Source organism: Balearica regulorum, chromosome 2 (genome assembly GCF_011004875.1).
Source record: "Balearica regulorum gibbericeps isolate bBalReg1 chromosome 2, bBalReg1.pri, whole genome shotgun sequence".
Classification (NCBI taxonomy): Eukaryota; Metazoa; Chordata; class Aves; order Gruiformes; family Gruidae; genus Balearica; species Balearica regulorum.
In genome coordinates, this window is record NC_046185.1 from 145,494,133 (window position 1) to 145,513,390 (window position 19,258).

General features: G+C 40.6%; 1 protein-coding gene across 1 annotated transcript in view; it reads right to left on the bottom strand.

Moving 5' to 3' along the window:
- CUBN (cubilin) overlaps positions 1–19,258 on the bottom strand; it is a 146,546-nt gene that overhangs the window by 63,610 nt on the left and 63,678 nt on the right. Inside the window, 4 exon segments of the mRNA XM_075746285.1 lie at positions 2,303–2,459; positions 8,478–8,659; positions 10,296–10,470; positions 17,088–17,269. Of these exon segments, the coding sequence (XP_075602400.1) occupies positions 2,303–2,459; positions 8,478–8,659; positions 10,296–10,470; positions 17,088–17,269 (696 nt within the window).

Genomic DNA, 19,258 nt, shown 5'->3' on the forward strand with positions numbered 1-19,258 from the left:
GACCATCTGAGAGAAGCCAGAGTGACTTGGGAACAGACCTCATCAGCAACTCATAGCCCAGAAGAGCAATGTTGGGGCCAAAATAGACTATAGGATATAGGCAACTATAAGCTGGGCAAGGAATGGATTGAAAGCAGCCCCAAGGAGAAGGACTTGGGGGTATTGATTGATGAGAAGCTCAACATGAGCCGGCATTGTGCGCTTGCAGCCCAGAAAGCCAACCATGTCCTGGGCTGCATCAAAAGAGGTGTGACCAGCAGGTTGAGGGAGGTGATCCTGCCCCTCTACTCCGCTCTTGTGAGACCCCACCTGCAGTACTGCGTCCAGCTCTGGGGGCCCCAGTACAGGAGAGACACGGAGCTGTTGGAGAGAGTCCAGAGGAGGTCCACGAAGCTGATCAGAGGGATGGAGCACCTCTCCTATGAGGACAGGCTGAGAGAGTTGGGATTGTTCAGCCTGGAGAAAAGGTGGCTCCAGGGAGATCTAATTGCGGCTTACCCGTACCTGAAGGGGCCTACAGGAAAGATGGTGAGGGACTGTTTATCGGGGAATGTAGTGACAGGACAAGGGGTAGTGGGTTCAAGCTGAAGGAGGGTTGATTTAGATTAGATGTTAGAAAGAAATTCTTCACTGTGAGGGTGGTGAGGGACTGGAATGGGTTGCCCAGAGAAGTTGTGGATGCCCCATCCCTGGAAGTGTTTAAGACCAGGTTGGATGAGGCTTTGGGCAACGTGGTCTAGTGGAGGGTGTTCCTGCCTGCAGCAGGGGGGTTGGAACTAAATGATCTTTAAGGTCCCTTCCAACCCAAACCATTCTATGATTCTATGAAAATAACTTGGTTTCAGGGTAGTCTAATCATACACCCATTTCTCTGATTATTTGCCTGTGTTTGCAACTAGGAAGGAAAAAAATCACAAGAAACTCTCCAGAACCTTCCAATGCCCACGGATGGCATCATATTGCATTGGCATGATCCTCTTGTGAACTGTATTAACAAAACTGCAATTGTGCAAAATGTTGCACACATGCTAGAGCCTGGCTGACTGCATCACTTTGGCTAACAGTGCCGAGTCCTGCCATGCCTCATTTCTAAGCCTACCAACTCACCATAAGACCTCCAGATCTTTAATACGCAGCTGCTTTAAACAGCAGGGTGAGGAGTTAGGTACTGCAGACTGAGATTCATTTATCGTGCTGTGCTGCCTAAAACATCCAGCAGGAAATGGGACTTACAGGGTTTTCTCAGGAAGAGGGAAGCTGGGTTGCCTACATGCTAGGTAAGTAGCACTTGCTCACCAGGCATGTTTTGTGCAGGGCCTAATCCAGTAAATGTGCTCTGAGAATGTTTAACAGATTAGGCTCTCATAGCTGTTAGTCCAAAATGCCTAATTAGGTATCTAACTAGTACCTTAACAACTGGGTTTTCTAAGATTTTTGCTTATGCAAATTCCTCCTTTTCTTTATAATTTTTCACAATATTTTCAAAGCAAAAAAAATTCTGGGAAAAAGCACTAATTTATAGTGAAAAGAATCCTAAGAAGAAAATGAGACAAAGGGATTTTCTCTGCAAAAACTAAATGGCTATATCTTGAGGAAAAAATGTTTCCAGAGGTATTGTGAAAAAAACAAAGAAAATCACCAATCATCAAATAGTATGTAATTTCATGAAAAATTCTGCCCAGTTGGTGTCATTTTTCATTAAAAAGGAAACCATGTAAAATACCAATTAGTCCTCCACAAATTGGATAGTTGATGTTTGGCAGGGTTTGCAGGCCTGAATCCATGGACTTCATCAACAGCACCACACAGAATTCTTTTATAGCTTTTCAGATTCACGCGCATGGATAGACATATAAAATGTTATTTTGTCACTAGGTCTGTGGAAACTGCCAGTTGCACATTTTTCTCAGGACAGTTATGGGTAGCTAACCCTCTAGGCAGGAGGAACAGAGGCAGCTGACATGTGCTAGATGCTTTGCGATAACAAGTACATTTTTTCCCCAATCAAAGAATCTAAGATGATCCTTAGATTTAAATTCTTAATCTATAATTAAGAAAAATTCAGTCCTGTTAAAGATACACACTGGTGCACTGCACGTACAGAAACAATACTTCCTGCTATCAGCTGTGCTAAGAGACTGTCTCTACTACAAACAAACTGGTGATTAGATAAATATGCATTAATGGAAATGACAAAATTACCCTCAGTAAAGAATCATAGAATTATAGAATGATTCTATGATTCTAATACAAACACACTGGTGATTAGATAAATATGCATTAATGAAAATGACAAATTTACCTTCAGTAAAGCGAGCACTGAAGCCCCTGTGCTGGATGGTTGTATCGGAATGCAGTCGGATGTACATCACATTCTTGGAGGATGTGATAGGAGGAGGATGCTGTGTCCCACAGAGTTTTCTAAGAAGTGGTGCTTCATTGCTAGGACCATCAAACACCTGTTATGAAAAGATCAAATGAAGTGTTTGGTTTGAATAGGAGTATTAAGAAGACTTTTATTTCATTCCCTCTCTTATGTTTCATACATTTTGATGTTGATGCAGCCCTGGTATGGGCACTGCAAACAAACTATGCATTGCCTATCTTAATTCTGTGGCCATTTTCAAAAAATACATGTATTTCACACTGAAGTTACTGTAGTCTTCATAACAAAAATGCATCAAGTAACCATCTTTCTCTGTGTGTATCTGGTATGCAAGCAACTCTTCTTTAACAATCCAGATATCCCCATACATTGTTTTCTGTTAATGGCTAACATGAGTTCCGCTGTAGTTTGCATTCAGTTAAACCCTACATCTTGCCTCAGTAAAGACTTCTAAATTGTCCCTAACACGCAACTAGTGCACCAGTGGGAGCGAGGACTGTTAGTAAAAAGAGAAGTCATGAGGATTATGGTTTTTAGATACATGTATCCAGCATCAAGGATCAGAGTCCATACATCTATGCTTTGTAATAGCTTTAGGGTGCTGAATTACACACATAGACATGAAGTGTTATTTAAGCAGAGGGTAAAGAAAAGTAAAAAAAAAAAAAGGAGAAAGAAAGCAAAGATGGTTTTACAAAACTTCACTTTTAATTTTACCACAAATGCCTTCCTTCTCTTTTTTCCCCTTACAGCTGATAATTTGGTTTCCTTCCTCTCTGTTTCACAATCAATCAGGAAGAGGATAGTAAAGTTAAAACCAATGAGTTTCTAGCTTAAGCGACATCAAAATTATAACAAGAGAAACTACAGAGAGGGAAAAATAGCCACAGTCTCAGTGTCCCACTAATCTTTCTCAGTACTCCAGCGAATGTGATTTGTTGCTGCTGTGTTTGGAGCCATGGGCCAGTCTCAGAGCCCTTCTGCCTGGTTTCAGAAGTGATGAGCACAGTTGCATGATCCACAGAGGAAGAACCTTTGGGGTACTGGGCAGCAACAAGAATTGAATTCAGTTCCTGTTTCAGCATTAATGTCCTGCATTACCATAGGCACATCATTTAATATAACCTCTGACTCCGCTTCCTACAGCAAAATGGAGAAAAATATGGATAAAAATATGGACTGGAAGATATTCAGGTGCTAGGATGTTAAAAACTATATAAAAGCCCACTTTGAGACAAATAATGCCATTGGGTTAGAAGAAATGTACTTCTTATTAAGATTGTCTTCTTTTACTTCAAAATGCCTCAAATTCCAGCAAGTCTGTGCACTGATGAATTAAAAATTTCTAACTAACTAGAGTGTATAACACAGTGTTTCAGCATCCAGCATTCAAAGGCCTTTGACCACATTTGTGAAGAAAATATATAAAAACAGTAGCTGAGAAAACAGTGACCTGTCTCAAATAAACCTCAGAGCTGAGAAACAAAGGACAAAACTCCTGCTTAATCCACTGCTATACCCTACAGAGCCAATGCCATTTTCATGCATTAAACATTTGCCCTTGGGCCTATAACACTAGCTGGCTGTGTGGGACCTTGTGACGGGGTATTAAGTGTATTGCAATGTCTGTAAAAATGAGTACCTGGTAAGGAGACCGAAAATAACCATCCATTCAACCTTTTCTTCTCTCTTGGCATGCTGCCACAATCAGCCCTTTAATACATAGCGTGCAGTGTTTATTCTTCCCCTGCACATATATTCCCTATATAAATCAGACTGCCTGGAGTTAAAAAACCACAAACCATGGAATGTGGAAAAAAAAGTAAGGACTAATAAAATAACCCTTAGGAATTAGGGTACTATCTTTCCCTAGACAGTAGTGAGAGGATTTTATCTGAAAGCCAGAACTGAGAGTAAGCATTGCATTGACAGACTGCAGAGAGAGGACCTGACTACAGTTCACGTAAACTGCTGGTTTTGATGGATCTGTGCCACTCTGCACAGCTGAAGATATGACCATTGATATAGGGGCCACTGTGAGACTCCAGTAGTTGAGCTTTCTCACTCGGGAAGATATTAAGGATGAGTAACAGAAGAAACTAAGGAGGCATTTCATTCCAAGAGCTTTCTGGAATAAAGAAGTCTTTCTGTGGTAATACTGGGAAAAGAGCATGAAGTCAGAGGAATGTTTTCTAAATCAAGTGTATTTGCTGTTTCTGGGCAGCTTGCTTGAACAATAGTACTGTCTCCTCTTTCAGAAACCCAGAAATGATTCCTAGCCTTTACACTTGGTAAAAATCTGATTCAAGCAACAGTTCAGCATAAGCATTAGTGAGATACTGCAGCAACTCTTAGGGGTTATGACAGTTACAAGTTAAGCAGAAACAGTAACACATGGATACTGTATGGCTGCATCATTTTTGCTCACCTGCTCTTTATTAGCTTAAACTATTTTATAGGGAGGATTTCAGTCTTGAATCTAGATCAGAAACCACAATATTCACACACTTGTTCAGGAAAGAGTTGTGTCTCTCTGCAGCTTCTTAAAGTTATTTTGAAAACATCTGAGAAATACATTTCTGTGGCTGCATGAGTAAAGGAAAATGATGCATCTGCTTACTGAAAAGCCAAGTTTTCATCTGCACTGTGCATAGCAGCAATTTGCTCTTCTCTTCCCTTTCCACAATTAACATAACTGAGTGACTCATTGTCGTCTTGTTCAAATTTGTCCTGCATTTTGTAAAAGCACATGACAAAAGAAGATATTTTTTGTCTTCTGAGCCATAAAAACTCCACATATTTCTAGCTGTCCTCTCTTGGAAGATCCCCTCTGCCAGCACCTGGAAAAAACGAAGTCATACCTCTTCTCTAGCTCCCAGAGGCTTACAGTTCTACATTCCTGTGTACTACTTGTTATACTGCAACAGGAAAGAAAAATAACATTTGCTTAATCAAAGCCACTGAAAAGAAAAAACTATTTCTCCCTCCCCTTTTGAGTGCCTTGTGCTACAAGCACTGCCCTCCAAGGCACGTCCTCCTCGAGTCTCCAAATACTTGAAACTCTTACTGACCTGCACTTCTGGTGTAGCGTCAGTTACAATACTGGTTAAACACATGAGCAAAAAATACAGGAATCAGCACATTCACTATTTCTTTCCTTTTATTTTCCTTCAAAGAAACAAATTGTTTGTTGTAAGCCACACTCTCCAGATACAAATGGGCTGGTACACAAAGAGAAATTAAAAATTTATTCCTTATATATGGTGACAGTGACAGCAAAAAGCCTTCTTGAAGATCTTATGCTTTCTACAGAAAACAACCGATCTATATTTGAGATCAGAGAAAGTAAAGGCTAAACATCCTCATTTAGCAGATGAAGAGAAGTTCATCTGTTCTGAGAACAGATAAGTTACAGAACTGAGGCATAGAAGCTGAGGAATCTACTAAATTTAGGCAGCTAAGTGAATGAAGAATGTGCTTTTTGGTGGCCTGGACTGCTCTCTGTGCAGTCCATCCATTGACTCTAGAGGGAGCTCAGAGCAGTTACACCGGGGATTACCGTTATGGGTTTAGAATTCATTTGGCTGAACCTAGATCTGTGCTCAGATTTACATGTGAAATCATTTAGCAGATTGAAAAACGCACTGGGCTTTTTGGAGTTGCAGCATAGCCAAGAAGCAGCAGAAATGAGTGGTTTCCCTCCCTCCAAATGTGCACCAGAAAACATTACAGAAAAAAACCAAAACATTTTAATGTGTTCCCCATAGAAAGGAATTTATGGTAGGGGAAAAAAAAATCTGAAGTCATAAAAGAGGGAAAAATTACTTGATCTAGAAGGGGAAGGATGAAGAAAAAGGCCATTGATACACTCTAGGGTGGAGGGGAGCCCCAAGAGAACTCACAGAGCAAATAAAATCCATAAAGATAAGTAAAAATTTAAGAAATAGAAAAGGGTGGAACCACTGTGTTACTCATACATAGTAGTTGTTCCTATATCAGAGAGAGAAAAACAACCCACCAGCTTCCTTAACTGCGCATATTTTCCATTTACGCAGCTTTTGGAATGCAAATCCTAAATCATTCACAGTCAGACATCTACTTATATATTTCCAGGTGCTCTCTGTCCCCCTGACTCTGTTCTATTACTGTGTGAGGCATATAGCAAGCCTTGGAATGAGATGAACACAAATCACATACAGGTGTTGGTAACAAGTGATTTTCTGCTTATTGGCATACCAGGTAGAGAAAGATACCCCATCCACACCTTTCTTGCCCTGCTGGTCCCCCTACATTAGCACTGAAGAACTCTTCTCTACCTCATGCACCAAAGCCTCAGAGCCCTTCATTATCTCTTGGCTTCAAATCAGCATTCTCCCTCATCCATTTTCAAACCACCTTTCACTTGGTGGGCAGTGATGATGCCTGCATTAAATTTTCAATCTCCCTCCCTGCTTACATTGCTGCTTCAGTTTGTGTTGCTGGGGCTGATCGGGCAACTTCCTCCTCCCACCACGCCCAAAAAACCAAAAAGCAGAAGCAAACAACCGATACTCATATGGCAATAGAGGAAAAGGGGTGGAACTGCGCTGCAATGGCCTGCAAACTCCACTCATGCAAAGAGCTCTGCCACAGCCATCTCCTCTGCCAGCTGAAGGACTGATTGATGCCTTTCAGCAATTAAAAACCCGTGCCTATATCCAGCCTAATAAAAGTAATGCAGTTGTGCCTGTGATTGCAAGGAGCTCATGGGCTGAGTACTCCACAAAGTGTTTAGATAGGTACATACATCCATTGGCAACAGCTCTAAAAGAGAAACTTGTATATCAAGGTCTTTTCAGAATTTAGCCCTTAATTTGGAATGTTTTTGGCATTTTTACCAGTAGTGCCATTTCAGATGGCCCATGTCAGGCATTCTGATTTTCTACTCCTGGTGTGATATCACAGAAGAGTTGGAAATTTTTTCCAAGTAGATTTTCCCTTTCAATGATCCCCTGATGTAGTCAAACAATTTAATAAGAAGACATAACCATATTTCTCTTTGCCTCAGAACCACAAAAAAAAAGAACGGTCATTGTACAAAGACACTTTGTGGCCAAATGAAATCTTCAGTTATGCCTCAGCAAAAATGGGGACGCGTTTCCTTTTTTCTCATTCAGTACAAAAAGCTTTACGAGGCGATGCTGTTAAAACTGATGTTGTTTTTCAAAGAGTCTCAGTTCCTGCCAAATTGAGTTCTCTGTGTGAATGACAGTTTATCAAGGAGAGGAAAGCTGGATTTTGGGCTACAGCCACTGTGCTTTCTCTGACTGGTAGTGATCACCCATGCCTTTGTACTGAGTGAAGTGCAATCCAACATCAAAGGTCAGCATTCATGTCCCTGCCTCCCAAAAGGCCAAGTGGAGACGTGGAGAGTTCTTCGTTATCGTGCACTGATTGAGCAGCAACTTGAATTTCTCTGACATCAACAAAAGTTCACAAACAAACAGCAGTGTGAAGCTTTTAAGAGAGCAGCAGCTCTAATGAAGCAATTAAATAGACAGCTGAGGAGCACCTGAATACACAGTGCACACATAAAGAAAACCATCCAGTCAGAATTCCTGCTGATCTCCCTCTCTCCTGAGTTTGTAACAGAGTGTGGGCAATCCCATTACATATGGTGGGCTGTCCATCCTGTGGCTTGGAACAAGCCAGGGTAAACTGCTCTATAAATGGCAAAAGGGTGTCATAGTAACAGCCATCTATGTATGAGGTTATTCCTGCAACACTAACTACAACTCACACCACCAAAAGGAAAAATATGGTGCCAGGATGTGGCATGCACTGCTTTCAAGAAAAGATCCTTTCAGATATAAGTGGGAACCTGGAAGAATGCAGAAATACATTTGCGAAGCCTGTTTCTTTGCTGAAGCAAAGGGTACTAGATCATAACTATTTAGCTGTAAATTTAAGCTGTAGCTCATCGGTGAATAAATATGACTATTCAACTACCACTCTGAAACCAACTGCAGCCTCGGTTGCGCAGTAAGCTTCCTCTTTTGCAAGCATTTCACCAGACTCAATAAGGAAACTTGAAACTTCTATTGTTACTTACTGCAACATTGTCATAGTTACAGGAGTGGTGATTTTCAATGTCAAAATCCAAGAAGTTCAATAGGACTCTGTGGCTGTAGTCCACTTGGATAACCCAAGAACAATCTGTGTTGTTATTATAAGGTTGAGGATAGTTTGGAGAATGGATTTCCCCACTGGTTGCTTGGAAAATACCACCACAGCCTGAAAAAGACATCATCAGTTTTAATCAGAAGCTCTTTTATGCTTAGCAAGATTCCACCTCTATTTTTAAACTAAGGGAAGAACACCTCCATCTTTATATTTTCTACATTAAACTTTTGTAAGATGAGTGCTTCAACTGTTGAAGCCTCCTGTCTGCAACAAAAATCAATGGAAATGATTATCAGAAAGTATAACATTATCATTATTGGTGAATGTGCAACAACAGTGCTTATAAGTAATGTTTCTTTCTAGCCCCAGGCTGGTAGTAGATGCCATAAAGGCTGAAGCATTAGTGATGGTATTCTTCTATCCTAGATATTGTAAAAGCAATCAAAAATACTGTTCATATGAATGCCACAGACCTAGCATACTGAGAAAGCAATGTCTAGGCCTGGCTGGGCATAGGGATGAGAAAACTATTTCTGAAAATATCAAGTGAGCTAGGAGCTTCACTTTTCCCATAAGCAGTACAACAATTGCAAGCCTAGAGTTTCTGCTTCTCTACCCATGCAGCTGAGAGCTTCCTCAGGACTCCACCCTCAGGTATTTCTGACCAGAACAGCTCCACTGCTCATCAATATCTAAATAGCTAGAATGAGGGATCCTGTGAGGGAATTGCCAGGGCTTTCAATAGGACTGCACAAACAAATGGACTTTTATATGTTGTAAAGAGATGGAGGAGGGTGAGAGACAGACATGGGGACTGCTGTAGATGGAGGTGGCTTGCTGGAAGGACAAAAACTATACTGTTACTGCGTTCTGGTGAGTGGGTATTTTAGAGGCTAGAGGGGGGTTGGAGTACAACAAGGAAGATGCTGTATAGGGATGAGAAAACTTCAGGGGGCCTAAGTAGAAAAAATAACCTGCCAGATCATGGAAGGGGATTAATTCAAAGGACTATTGTCGACTTCTTCTATTCAAAAAAACTCTTGTGCCTTTCTCATAAAACTTGTGAGAATGGAGAAGTATAAACCTTGACAAACTAATGAATCTGTGTGCTTAATCAAGCAAAACTGCAAGATTTAAAATCTGCCTCTCCTCACTTTTCATTGTAATTATTTTCCAATAATTGGCCTTTTCATAAGAACTCCCATGTAGAGACATGCGGTTGGGTCTTTTAAGCGTGTCTGTTCTTTTACTGATTACCAGTAGGGCTTTGAACAAATAATCACATCAGAACCTTATAATGTTCAAGTATTTACTAATCACTCCAAATATTTTTGGAGTCCACTGAGTTCTCCATGTTAAGCCGCATTCCTATGTATTTTTCACTTTATAGTTTAAAACCAAAAGCACCATTCAGCTAATAGAGGACTCTGTGTGGGTGAGTCAGTGGGTGAGGAGACCTGCTAGCATGCAAAAGTTCTTTTCTGATTACAAGCATGTCTTGATTAATGATGTAGAGAAGAAACTCCAACAAGGTAGACTGTTACAAAATAAATAGGCCTAGATTTTAGCTAGTTAGACAATTTTTTCCTGTGTTTTTCAGCATTTCTTAGTGTTACTAAATCCAGTAACACTCAAATTCTCCTTCAGTTTTCAGCCCTATGCTGTTTGACTACTTTAAATGCTTGCGTGGCTGATCCGCAATTCTCAGACTTCCTGAATTTCTCCTGCTATTAATCAGTATACTCACCACCCGGGTTTTCCTGCCAGGAAGCATTAAAACCTTTCCCTGTCACTGCTGCATCTGTCTTGAAATGGACAATGGCTGAATTGCCAGTAGTAGAGACTTGGAGTGGGTTCTGTGCTGATCTTGAAACACACAACTGGGCTAGTCTAGGAGAGAGGAAATCAGGGCCACCATACACCTAGAAATGGAAGAAACACTGTCAAAGTTTTTCAAAGAGACCATCTGTCACATAGAATACATGAGAACTGCTTTGCTAGGAGAAAAAAAATCTTTAAGTATTGAAAGTGATTCCACATTTTGAAATGCAAAGTAGCTAATAAAATTATTTTCTCTGCAGGTTTGCTTGGTATCTGAACCACTTAGAGCGAGTATGACATTCTGGATGATTTCAAAACAGCCTTGCTCTAAATAAGAATTTTCTGCTTTGCGGACTTTGCCACATTCTTCTTCCCTCATCGCTCCAGGGTTAGCACCTTGTTTCTGTGGGGATATAAACCCAGATTTTTTTTGTGTGCTCGTGCAAACAAACTGTAGCTTTTTGCAGGAACTTGTGCTGATAGTTTGTATTTTGCACCCTTTATGTTTAAAGGGACAGTTAAGACTGATTTTTAAATTGGGGGTAGATTTCATCACTCTTTCTGATAAAACAAAAAAAAGTGCAATTTTAATGCCTTCAATGGCAGAATCAACATCCAAACTATGGCATTTTCGTTAAGTAAACTACATTTTAATAACACTCTTTGGAAACAAGGATATATAACATACATACTTCCCACAGAGGACAGGTTTTGACTTTTGAGAGTAATTACTTCCTACTCAGAAGACTGTGCCTCAGGCAGTTATAAACCAGAAAACCACCACGCTCTTAAACATCATCAGCTGTATTGTGTACTTTATAATGCATTTTTAAACCAATTCAAGTTAAATAGATGGCAGTGCTGAAGCCTTGTTAATCCTGTTGCTTGTTTTCCAAAAGGGATGTGGGATTTTAGTTTGAGCCCACTTATAACTGGTGGAACTTGCTCACCTTCCTTAGTCTTCCCTCTCAAAGCTAAAGAAAACACACATGCCCAGTGCAACTTTCAAAACCAGACATGATTTTGGTGCTTAGTGCCTTCAATGATTGAATTTTCTTGGCTTTTTGCATGCTAATGAAATGCCACCTGATATTAAAGGTCTTTGACCTACTATGGTGTGTCCCTGGTAAGACAGCAGCTGCAAAAGTCAGCTTCACAGTAACATCAATGTGAAAACTGTTAAAGAAATACACCAAATAAAGAGTGAGCGTGCCGTTGCCTTTCGGCAACTGAACTAGTAATAGATACTCATTGTATCAGCATATATTATGTATAAATCCTAAAGCTAAACTAGAGAATGGCAAGTTCTAACAACAAAACCAGAGAATAGGAAGATAAGGCAACAAATCCCATCAGGATTTTCCCACCTCTAACAGCTCAAGTCTGCTCCAATATTTTATTAGTCTGGTAAATATCAAAAAGGTCAAAAAAAGCAATCCATGAATCTCCCCAGAAAGTGACATTACTATAAGAACCAACCTTCTGTATGGCCCTTTTGCCTCTGATGTCTTCTAGAGGAGGGGAAACTCAGTATTTAAATAAACTTTGTCAAATACTTTTTAGCCTCAGAAGAAGTCTAGGTTCTGGCCAAGCTAAATATCTGAGCAAGTCTTAAAAATAGCTGAGCTAGTCCTACCACCTCCAGGGCTACGTGTACTGCATTGCTACATAATTTGATTGATCATGCACTCACTAACTGCTCATAGTGCCTGACACTGCTCTGCCATTAGAGGTACAAGGGAAAGAACTTTTTTTTAACTGGAAAAAATTTTCAGTGACTCCAGAGTAATGTGAGACCTCAGAAGCTGAAGCTTGCATCCCCAGAAGAAACAAGGAATCAATTTTTTTATAAACATCATAGTCTGTTAGATGTTCAGAAGACTGTATTTTGTTTTAGTGGCTGATTGCACAGACTTAATAGCTTAAACATTTCAATTTTGACTGAGACAGCATTTTTTTGCATTCTGTAGGGAGGCTGCATGACTGGAATGGATAATGGTTCTTCTGTCCAATTGATCATCTCAAGGCATTCAAGAGAAGTCAGAATGGATGAAATCACAGCTCAGATTAAGAATCTGTAATGAAGGAGTCACAGTCTGGGGAAGAAGCATGTTTGTCCACTGGAGGCTCAGTGTCTTCTGCAAAATCTTACGGTTTGGCTGCTTGTGAGGCCCAATGACAGCTGCATTTGTCAGAAGTCTGTTCAAAATGTGAATTTTAAAATGTGTTTGTGGTACACTCCCTGAGTCAGAGCCACAGCATGAGATCTAGCAGGAACACATGCTCTTAATCATCTAACCCAGCACAGAGAGGCTATGTGGCAGAGGAAACAGCAGGAGTTTCTAATATGCATCTAATAAGCATCACGGACCAGCCTCTCACATCATCCCTGGTGCTCCCTGGGGCCATCTGCACACCATGGGCAAGGGGACCAAACCCAGGCCTGACATAAACCCTGCTGATTTCTGTAGTATTACCTCAGAAATGAACTTGGCCAAAGCTGAACACGTATAGTTGACCTTCTGGAAGAGAACTAAGGATGGGGAAGAAATATTGATGGAAATCTGAGGTTTGTGGGTCTCCTTTACATTGTTAACTGTTCAGCAACGGCCTTCTGCACAGTTTCAAAATTAAAAGCACAGTCAAAGGCATGCTCTTTACAGTTAGGAGTGTATTTTCTTTTCTCCTTTATGCCAGTTCAATTAATCAGATGCTTTCACAAGGGCTGGAACAAAAACAAATTAGAGTGTTTCCATGACAAAAAACAATAAAATGTTACTTTTGGCTGCAAAGAAGAAAACCAATAGTTACCACATGAAAAAAAAGAAGAGGGAAAAGAGAATGGATGGAAAGAATGAATTCCAGGGTGTGGTTCACAAAGAGTCACAGGATGTCTGAGTTGCAAACAGATAAAAATAAAAACATCTAGTCTGACCAGAGCACTTGATCTAGAGATAAAATGATGTTGGATGGCATAGCGGGGATGCAGGACACTGCCATAAAGCCCATGGTTTTAATCTGTTCTTATCATTTGCTTCTGCCCTGTTAGCTCCATTTATTGTTAGCAGTCAGCATTCCAGAGTTATGAGCAACAGAAAGCTGTATTTATGCGGTTGGTCACCCTCATGACACAGATTTTCTGGGAATAAAACTGATCCCTGTTCAGACATAACTGCCAGCAAAGAGAGAGCCTGCCTTTGACAGAGAATTAAGAATTACAGTAATACTTGATGTTTCTTTATATTTAAATGAGAAGACCAGAGCATCTAATAATGACTTGGAAGTGCAATTGATTGACAGGGTTCCTTCTTTTTCAGCTCAGAGCTACATCTTGTTGTGGCAGAATATATTTATAGTTTACAAAAATCTGGTGCATGTTAAAGATGTCATAATTTAACAAAGCAGACATGGTAATTTTTCTCTATGTATGTATTTTCAATAGAAGCCATTTTAAAAATATTTTTAACTCTTTCATTGTGTCCAAAATGATGGCTTCTATTTCCATGAAACATTTCTAGAAAGCATCTTTAAGAACAACTTAAAATTTGTTTCTGGATGTTTGTAAAAGGAATGGAATCTGATGGGGAACAGAGACAGACGGAGTGCAACAGTGTCATAAAAGAAACAAGGAGGAGGAGGATGAAAGGAGAACGTGTCAAACACTTGACCGTGTAGAAGCCATGGGAAGAACTTGCGGATTTCACACACAAAATTTTTATGTAACTATTATTGCACAGTCTTGGTGCAATATGACAGGACTGGGATACTAACATGGAAGGGACAGCTTGTTTAGGAGACATTGTCAAAGGAAAGGGAAAGGAGACAGTTGCTGCATTTTACAAGAACAAATATGTTTCAGCAAAATGTGCACGAGAGAAATATTCAAGAAACTATGGTATAAAAATGAAGTTAGTAGCAAAGATGCTGCGATGGGAAAGATCTCTCAGAATTTTCCTACAATTCTGTGCCAGGTCAAAGGAGTGAGGGTGTTTCTAAGCAAAAGCTAAATCCATCCAAGTGAGCAAGTTTTGTGATTACTGGGGCATTTTTATTACAAGGTAATATATTTTGGAAAAGCAACAGAAAAAAGTGCAATATATTGCAGCGTTCTAAAGACAGCTTCTTATTTCAGAGAGTAGAGACAGTAAACAGGACAGGGAGGGACAGAAGGGTGCAGAACTATTTAATACTGATTTTGGCTTCCTATTAAAGCTGAAAGTTTTTTGGCTTGAAAGAAAACAGGAAGCTGTAGAACTCACTATTCAGAGATAAGGAAAAAGTGAAATCAGAGGAATAATTGAGAAAAAGCAGACTTCAAAACCCAAAGAATTGGTAGACAGGATACTTTTGGGAAGATAATGTGAGAGTGAAAGAAGTTTGGAACCTTAGTGATCACTGAAACACACTGTCAAAGGCACACCAGGAACCTCTTTTTTTCTAACACTTTTCAAACTTTTGTGTGTGTGGTTTTCAGCCTGGACAGACATAGACAACTAAAGGAAAGAAGATAACAAGGTAGAGCAACTCCTGAAAATGATTAACCACATCCTTTTTTTCCCCATTAAATCTAAGTCATCATTTGTTCTGTACAGACTATATCAATCATGCAGTGAATGTGTAATTTTATAACAAAAGCAAGAAAATTTGTATCTCGCAAGGTACATAAAAATCCAGCAAATGCCTGCAGTTTGCGGGGGAAGCTGTTTGGTGCCAGAAACTTTGATCTTGCACTGAGACATGAACCAATTTTCCCCAATAAGTTGATTTATGTTAGGTTATCTGTCAGCAGATCAGAAATAGGTGTTGGGAATTGCATGAGCCAAGATTAGGAGACAAGTAACTCAGAGGCATGCCAATTCTGAGAGCAGGAAGGCAGGGAAGTTCAAATGGCAAGGTGGGCATCTGTGCTGATGAGTGAGTAAAGTTAGAAAGAAGAAAAGCGCAGCAACTAAGTTTGAAGAAGTAAAGAAAGAAAACCCAAAACCTAAGGTGAATACCTTGCTCAGGGACACAGAGCAGCAAACTGTAGGATCCCCTTAAACAACTTAAGCAATTTGCATCCAGCAACCCACTCATTGGTTTTAGGCCAGTCCCCCCACTAGTCAAAAACTTGTCAAGCAAATGGTTGCCAGCCATCTGTACTCTTACTGGATTGTGATAGCTCCTGGATGACCACCTGCAGATGTAGGCATTCAAGAAACGGCCAACCACAGCAGACTTAGATTTTGTAGCTGTTTAATGGATTCCTCCGGGCAACAGAGGCATATCTGAAACTTACAGGCAGATTAGCTTCAACCTAGTCATTTTAGGCACAAACATCAATGAAGCTGCAATACAACAGACTTCATCAGTACCCAAACCAGCCAACACAGGTCACCTACTCACAGACACTGGTGTCAGCAATGTGACATACAGTCATACCTGCCAATGCTACTGATGGAGAATTCATAGAACAATTTCCTTACACCCAGATCCTACAGAAGTCCCAAAGCCAACAGGATACTCAAAGCATGGTGTCCATTTAGTCAAGACTTCCACTTTATTGCTACGCTAGGAAAGCCTATGTCAGAGCCAGAAAGCTGGAGTTAAGTTATACATCTCTTCTACTCATGCAAATGCTTAGCAATCATCTGTCTGGCAACTATATATTTAGGACCTGCTTTGGGATGTGGGTTAAGTCTTCCAGGAATATTGCTGATGAGTGTGCACTGAGGACCATAGACTGGAGAAATCAAAGCTATAAAGGTGAAAACAGGCAGCAATGAGTATGTGTAGGTGCTGGACACAAAGCTGTCTAGCTGTATGCTGCTCACACATCACATTACCCAGGCGAAGAGGAGAAGAAAGGCCCCAGAGGATTGATACAAGATGTCTAAATCGATCTTTTGCGTTCATTACAAAAACATTCAAATGTCACCTGTGTATTAACATCCAAAGACCCAACAACTGTACCTCCATCTAGTGAGAGCTATCTAGAAAGTCTATACTTCTAAAGAATTTCTTCCTGACATTATTTCCTATCCCTTCTTCCTGCACTGGAAGTCTCTGTTAGCTGGGATGGGTCACTTGGCTGCTTCCCAACAGGAGCACAAAGATGTCATATACAACAGGGCCATCAACCCTTATGGGTCTCTTAAAGGTCAGTAAAGCCTTAGAGAGGTCCCTTTTCTCCTTGTTCCACCACCCTGACTAGGTCAGGGTGTTCCACCACAAGCTGACTAGGACACTGCGTCTTCTTTTATTCTTTTTCTGAGTACAAAAGATTCTTCATAGTTTTCAGCACTCAGGGTTATAAATCTTCCCACTTCCTTGGAAGGTCCTACGCAAGGTCTCATCTCAGTTATCCCCCTGGTGATCCATTATCTTCCTTTACATCAGGAAATTTTATCTCCATGGTACAGCACCCCACACTGTGTTCTTTGTAAAAGGTGGACTTTTTAAGACTCTTTTTTTCAAAGCAGTTTTGTCTCTTCTTAGGAAGTGTACAGTGTCTAGCATCATTATTGATTAAGGTATACAGACATCAAAGGCCTAAAAGCAAAAAATAACAAGAGCATTGTGGCTTCTGTGACATCTGTGGAACTAATTGTAACCACAGCAGAAATGGGAAATTGCAGTAGAATTGTTTGTTCTGCTCCTACAGTTTCTGGGATTATCTGCTCCAGAAGGAAAAGTATGTAACTTGTTCATTTTTGAGGAGTAAATCTAATACTCTTACCTCCAAAATATCGTAGCTGCAGTTTGGGTGATATTCAATGTCGAATTCCTGAATGGTGAGTTGAATGCTGCTACCAGGCGTTGTGTGAATGTACCAGATGCATTCCCTATTGCTTGGGTATCTGTTGGGGTAGCCAGGGCTGTGAAATGAACCAGAAGGGCCAGAGAGTTCTCCTCCACAACCTGACAACACAGCAAAGCAGCCCATCAGTGAGGGGATCTGGAAAAACTCACTGACAGCTCTGCAATGAGGACAGACATTAGCACCCATTTCATGCACAAATGTGTATATGGGGCTTGAGGGTCCGAGGTTTAGCAGGGAAGAGAAACTCAGGTACAGCAGGCTGGACCTACTGGCACTGCCAGTAAGCACTTCACCTCCTGTTTTGGCATGTTTCTCACCATACATCAGCATCTGCTTCAACAGCTGAAGAAACCGAGACACAGAGCAAAAAAGTGACATTTTTGTATGGGCCTCTAACTTTGATCAGTTCTAGAAAGCTGAATCAGATCCATCCTCAGCTGTTACTGACCTCCACTAATACACAGACTAAGTTATCATGGGGAGGGCTTCCTATTGTTGTAAAAATACCATTTCCCACTGCTTTAGAAATCATAAAATTAAAGACAATGCAATTTCTCTCAGCCCACTGAGCATGATTACAAGCTGCCACATCACAGTGAATAAACTGGCTTTCTGACATTTGGTGAGTTTAATGGTCTTTTTTTTTGAATTGTAACTGTGCGATTGTAAGACATGCTATGGTTGAAAAGTTTTGTATTTTCATTTCAGATAAGAAACTATTGCCCTAACCTCAGTCCCCAGCCATTTGGATGACTAAGTTCTTGCATACTGTGAGCTAGATTTAAAAAAAAAAAAAAAAAAAAAAGAGATGCAAAACAATGGATCGAATTGAGGCCCTGATTTGACAGCACAAAGCAGCTGGACACCTGAGACTGCAGTTTTGTGACTGCCTTATGGAGATGTGGCAACTGTTGCACTCACCTCCTTTTGTTGAGTTCCTGGGAAGAGGCTCTCCCTATCCCAGTCCCTGGGTGCAGGTGTCAGCAGCGTGGGAAGGCACAACGGCCCTTCCCAGTGCCAGGGCAGATGTAGATCAGCTAAATTCATGGTGAAACCTCACCTTTAGAGAAGCCAGTAGCGTTGTTGTGTGTCTGTCACATACAGAAAGCAAGGGAATTGTGGTTTTGATCTCATTTTATGTGAGTGTCGCTCTGGCTTGCAGCAGCATTTTTTTTCTTCTCTACATTACCAGCCCCCGGGTGCTTCATTTAGCACTAGCTAATCTTTTGCTTACACAGCTTTTAAGGGGTCACTCAAGCATTGTAAGTAAAGCCCACACTCCATCAATCTCTTTGGCTTCATCTCCAGAGGGAAGGTTCTGTCACATAGCAAAAAAGCCCCAAAATACTTAATAAAACCATCTAACAAACCATGAGCTCTATATTCCCAGAGGCCAATACTGCGGTATGTCAGAAGTGATAAATAGCATCTGTATCAGAACTTTTAGTTATAGGAGATATTTTGTAGCATAAACCAAATAAACGACCCTTCTGACCAGCCTAACTAATCCATATGGATGTGTTAAACTCCCGTAATCTCTATGCGTCTATGCATAATTTGACACCTGAACAAGGTATCTTTGGCCATTGCTCTGCTTAACTTTTTTTTTTTTTCAGGAAAGTTAAATCAAGATCTTCAATAAAATACAAATACTTTCCTCAACACCTCCTGTGACAAACTTGTGGTTATTGAAGGGTGGCTGCCCCAGAAGCATTTACCATCACCTCTGCCATGGGGTCTTTCAGCTTCTCACTGAAAACTTGAGTTTGGCTTTGCCACAATTGGCTCTAGGACTCCTAGGACTGCAAAATACGAATCTGTGAGAGGAAAGAGCAGCAAGTCTGAAAGGCAGCAAAGCAATAAGAAGCTATTTTAAACTAGAAAAGAGCCATCTAAATGCTGATGTGAGGAAGACGTCTCCAGCCATGCCAGCAATATAACACAGGTCTCTGTCAGTCCATCACCCAGTACTCACTGGAAAACCGCCTTTTAAATACAAGAATTCCCACAATTGAACAATGGTTAGCTATAACCCAGGAAAGTCTTTACATAGCTGAGGTGGACCTCACAGGTGAATTGGCATGGGC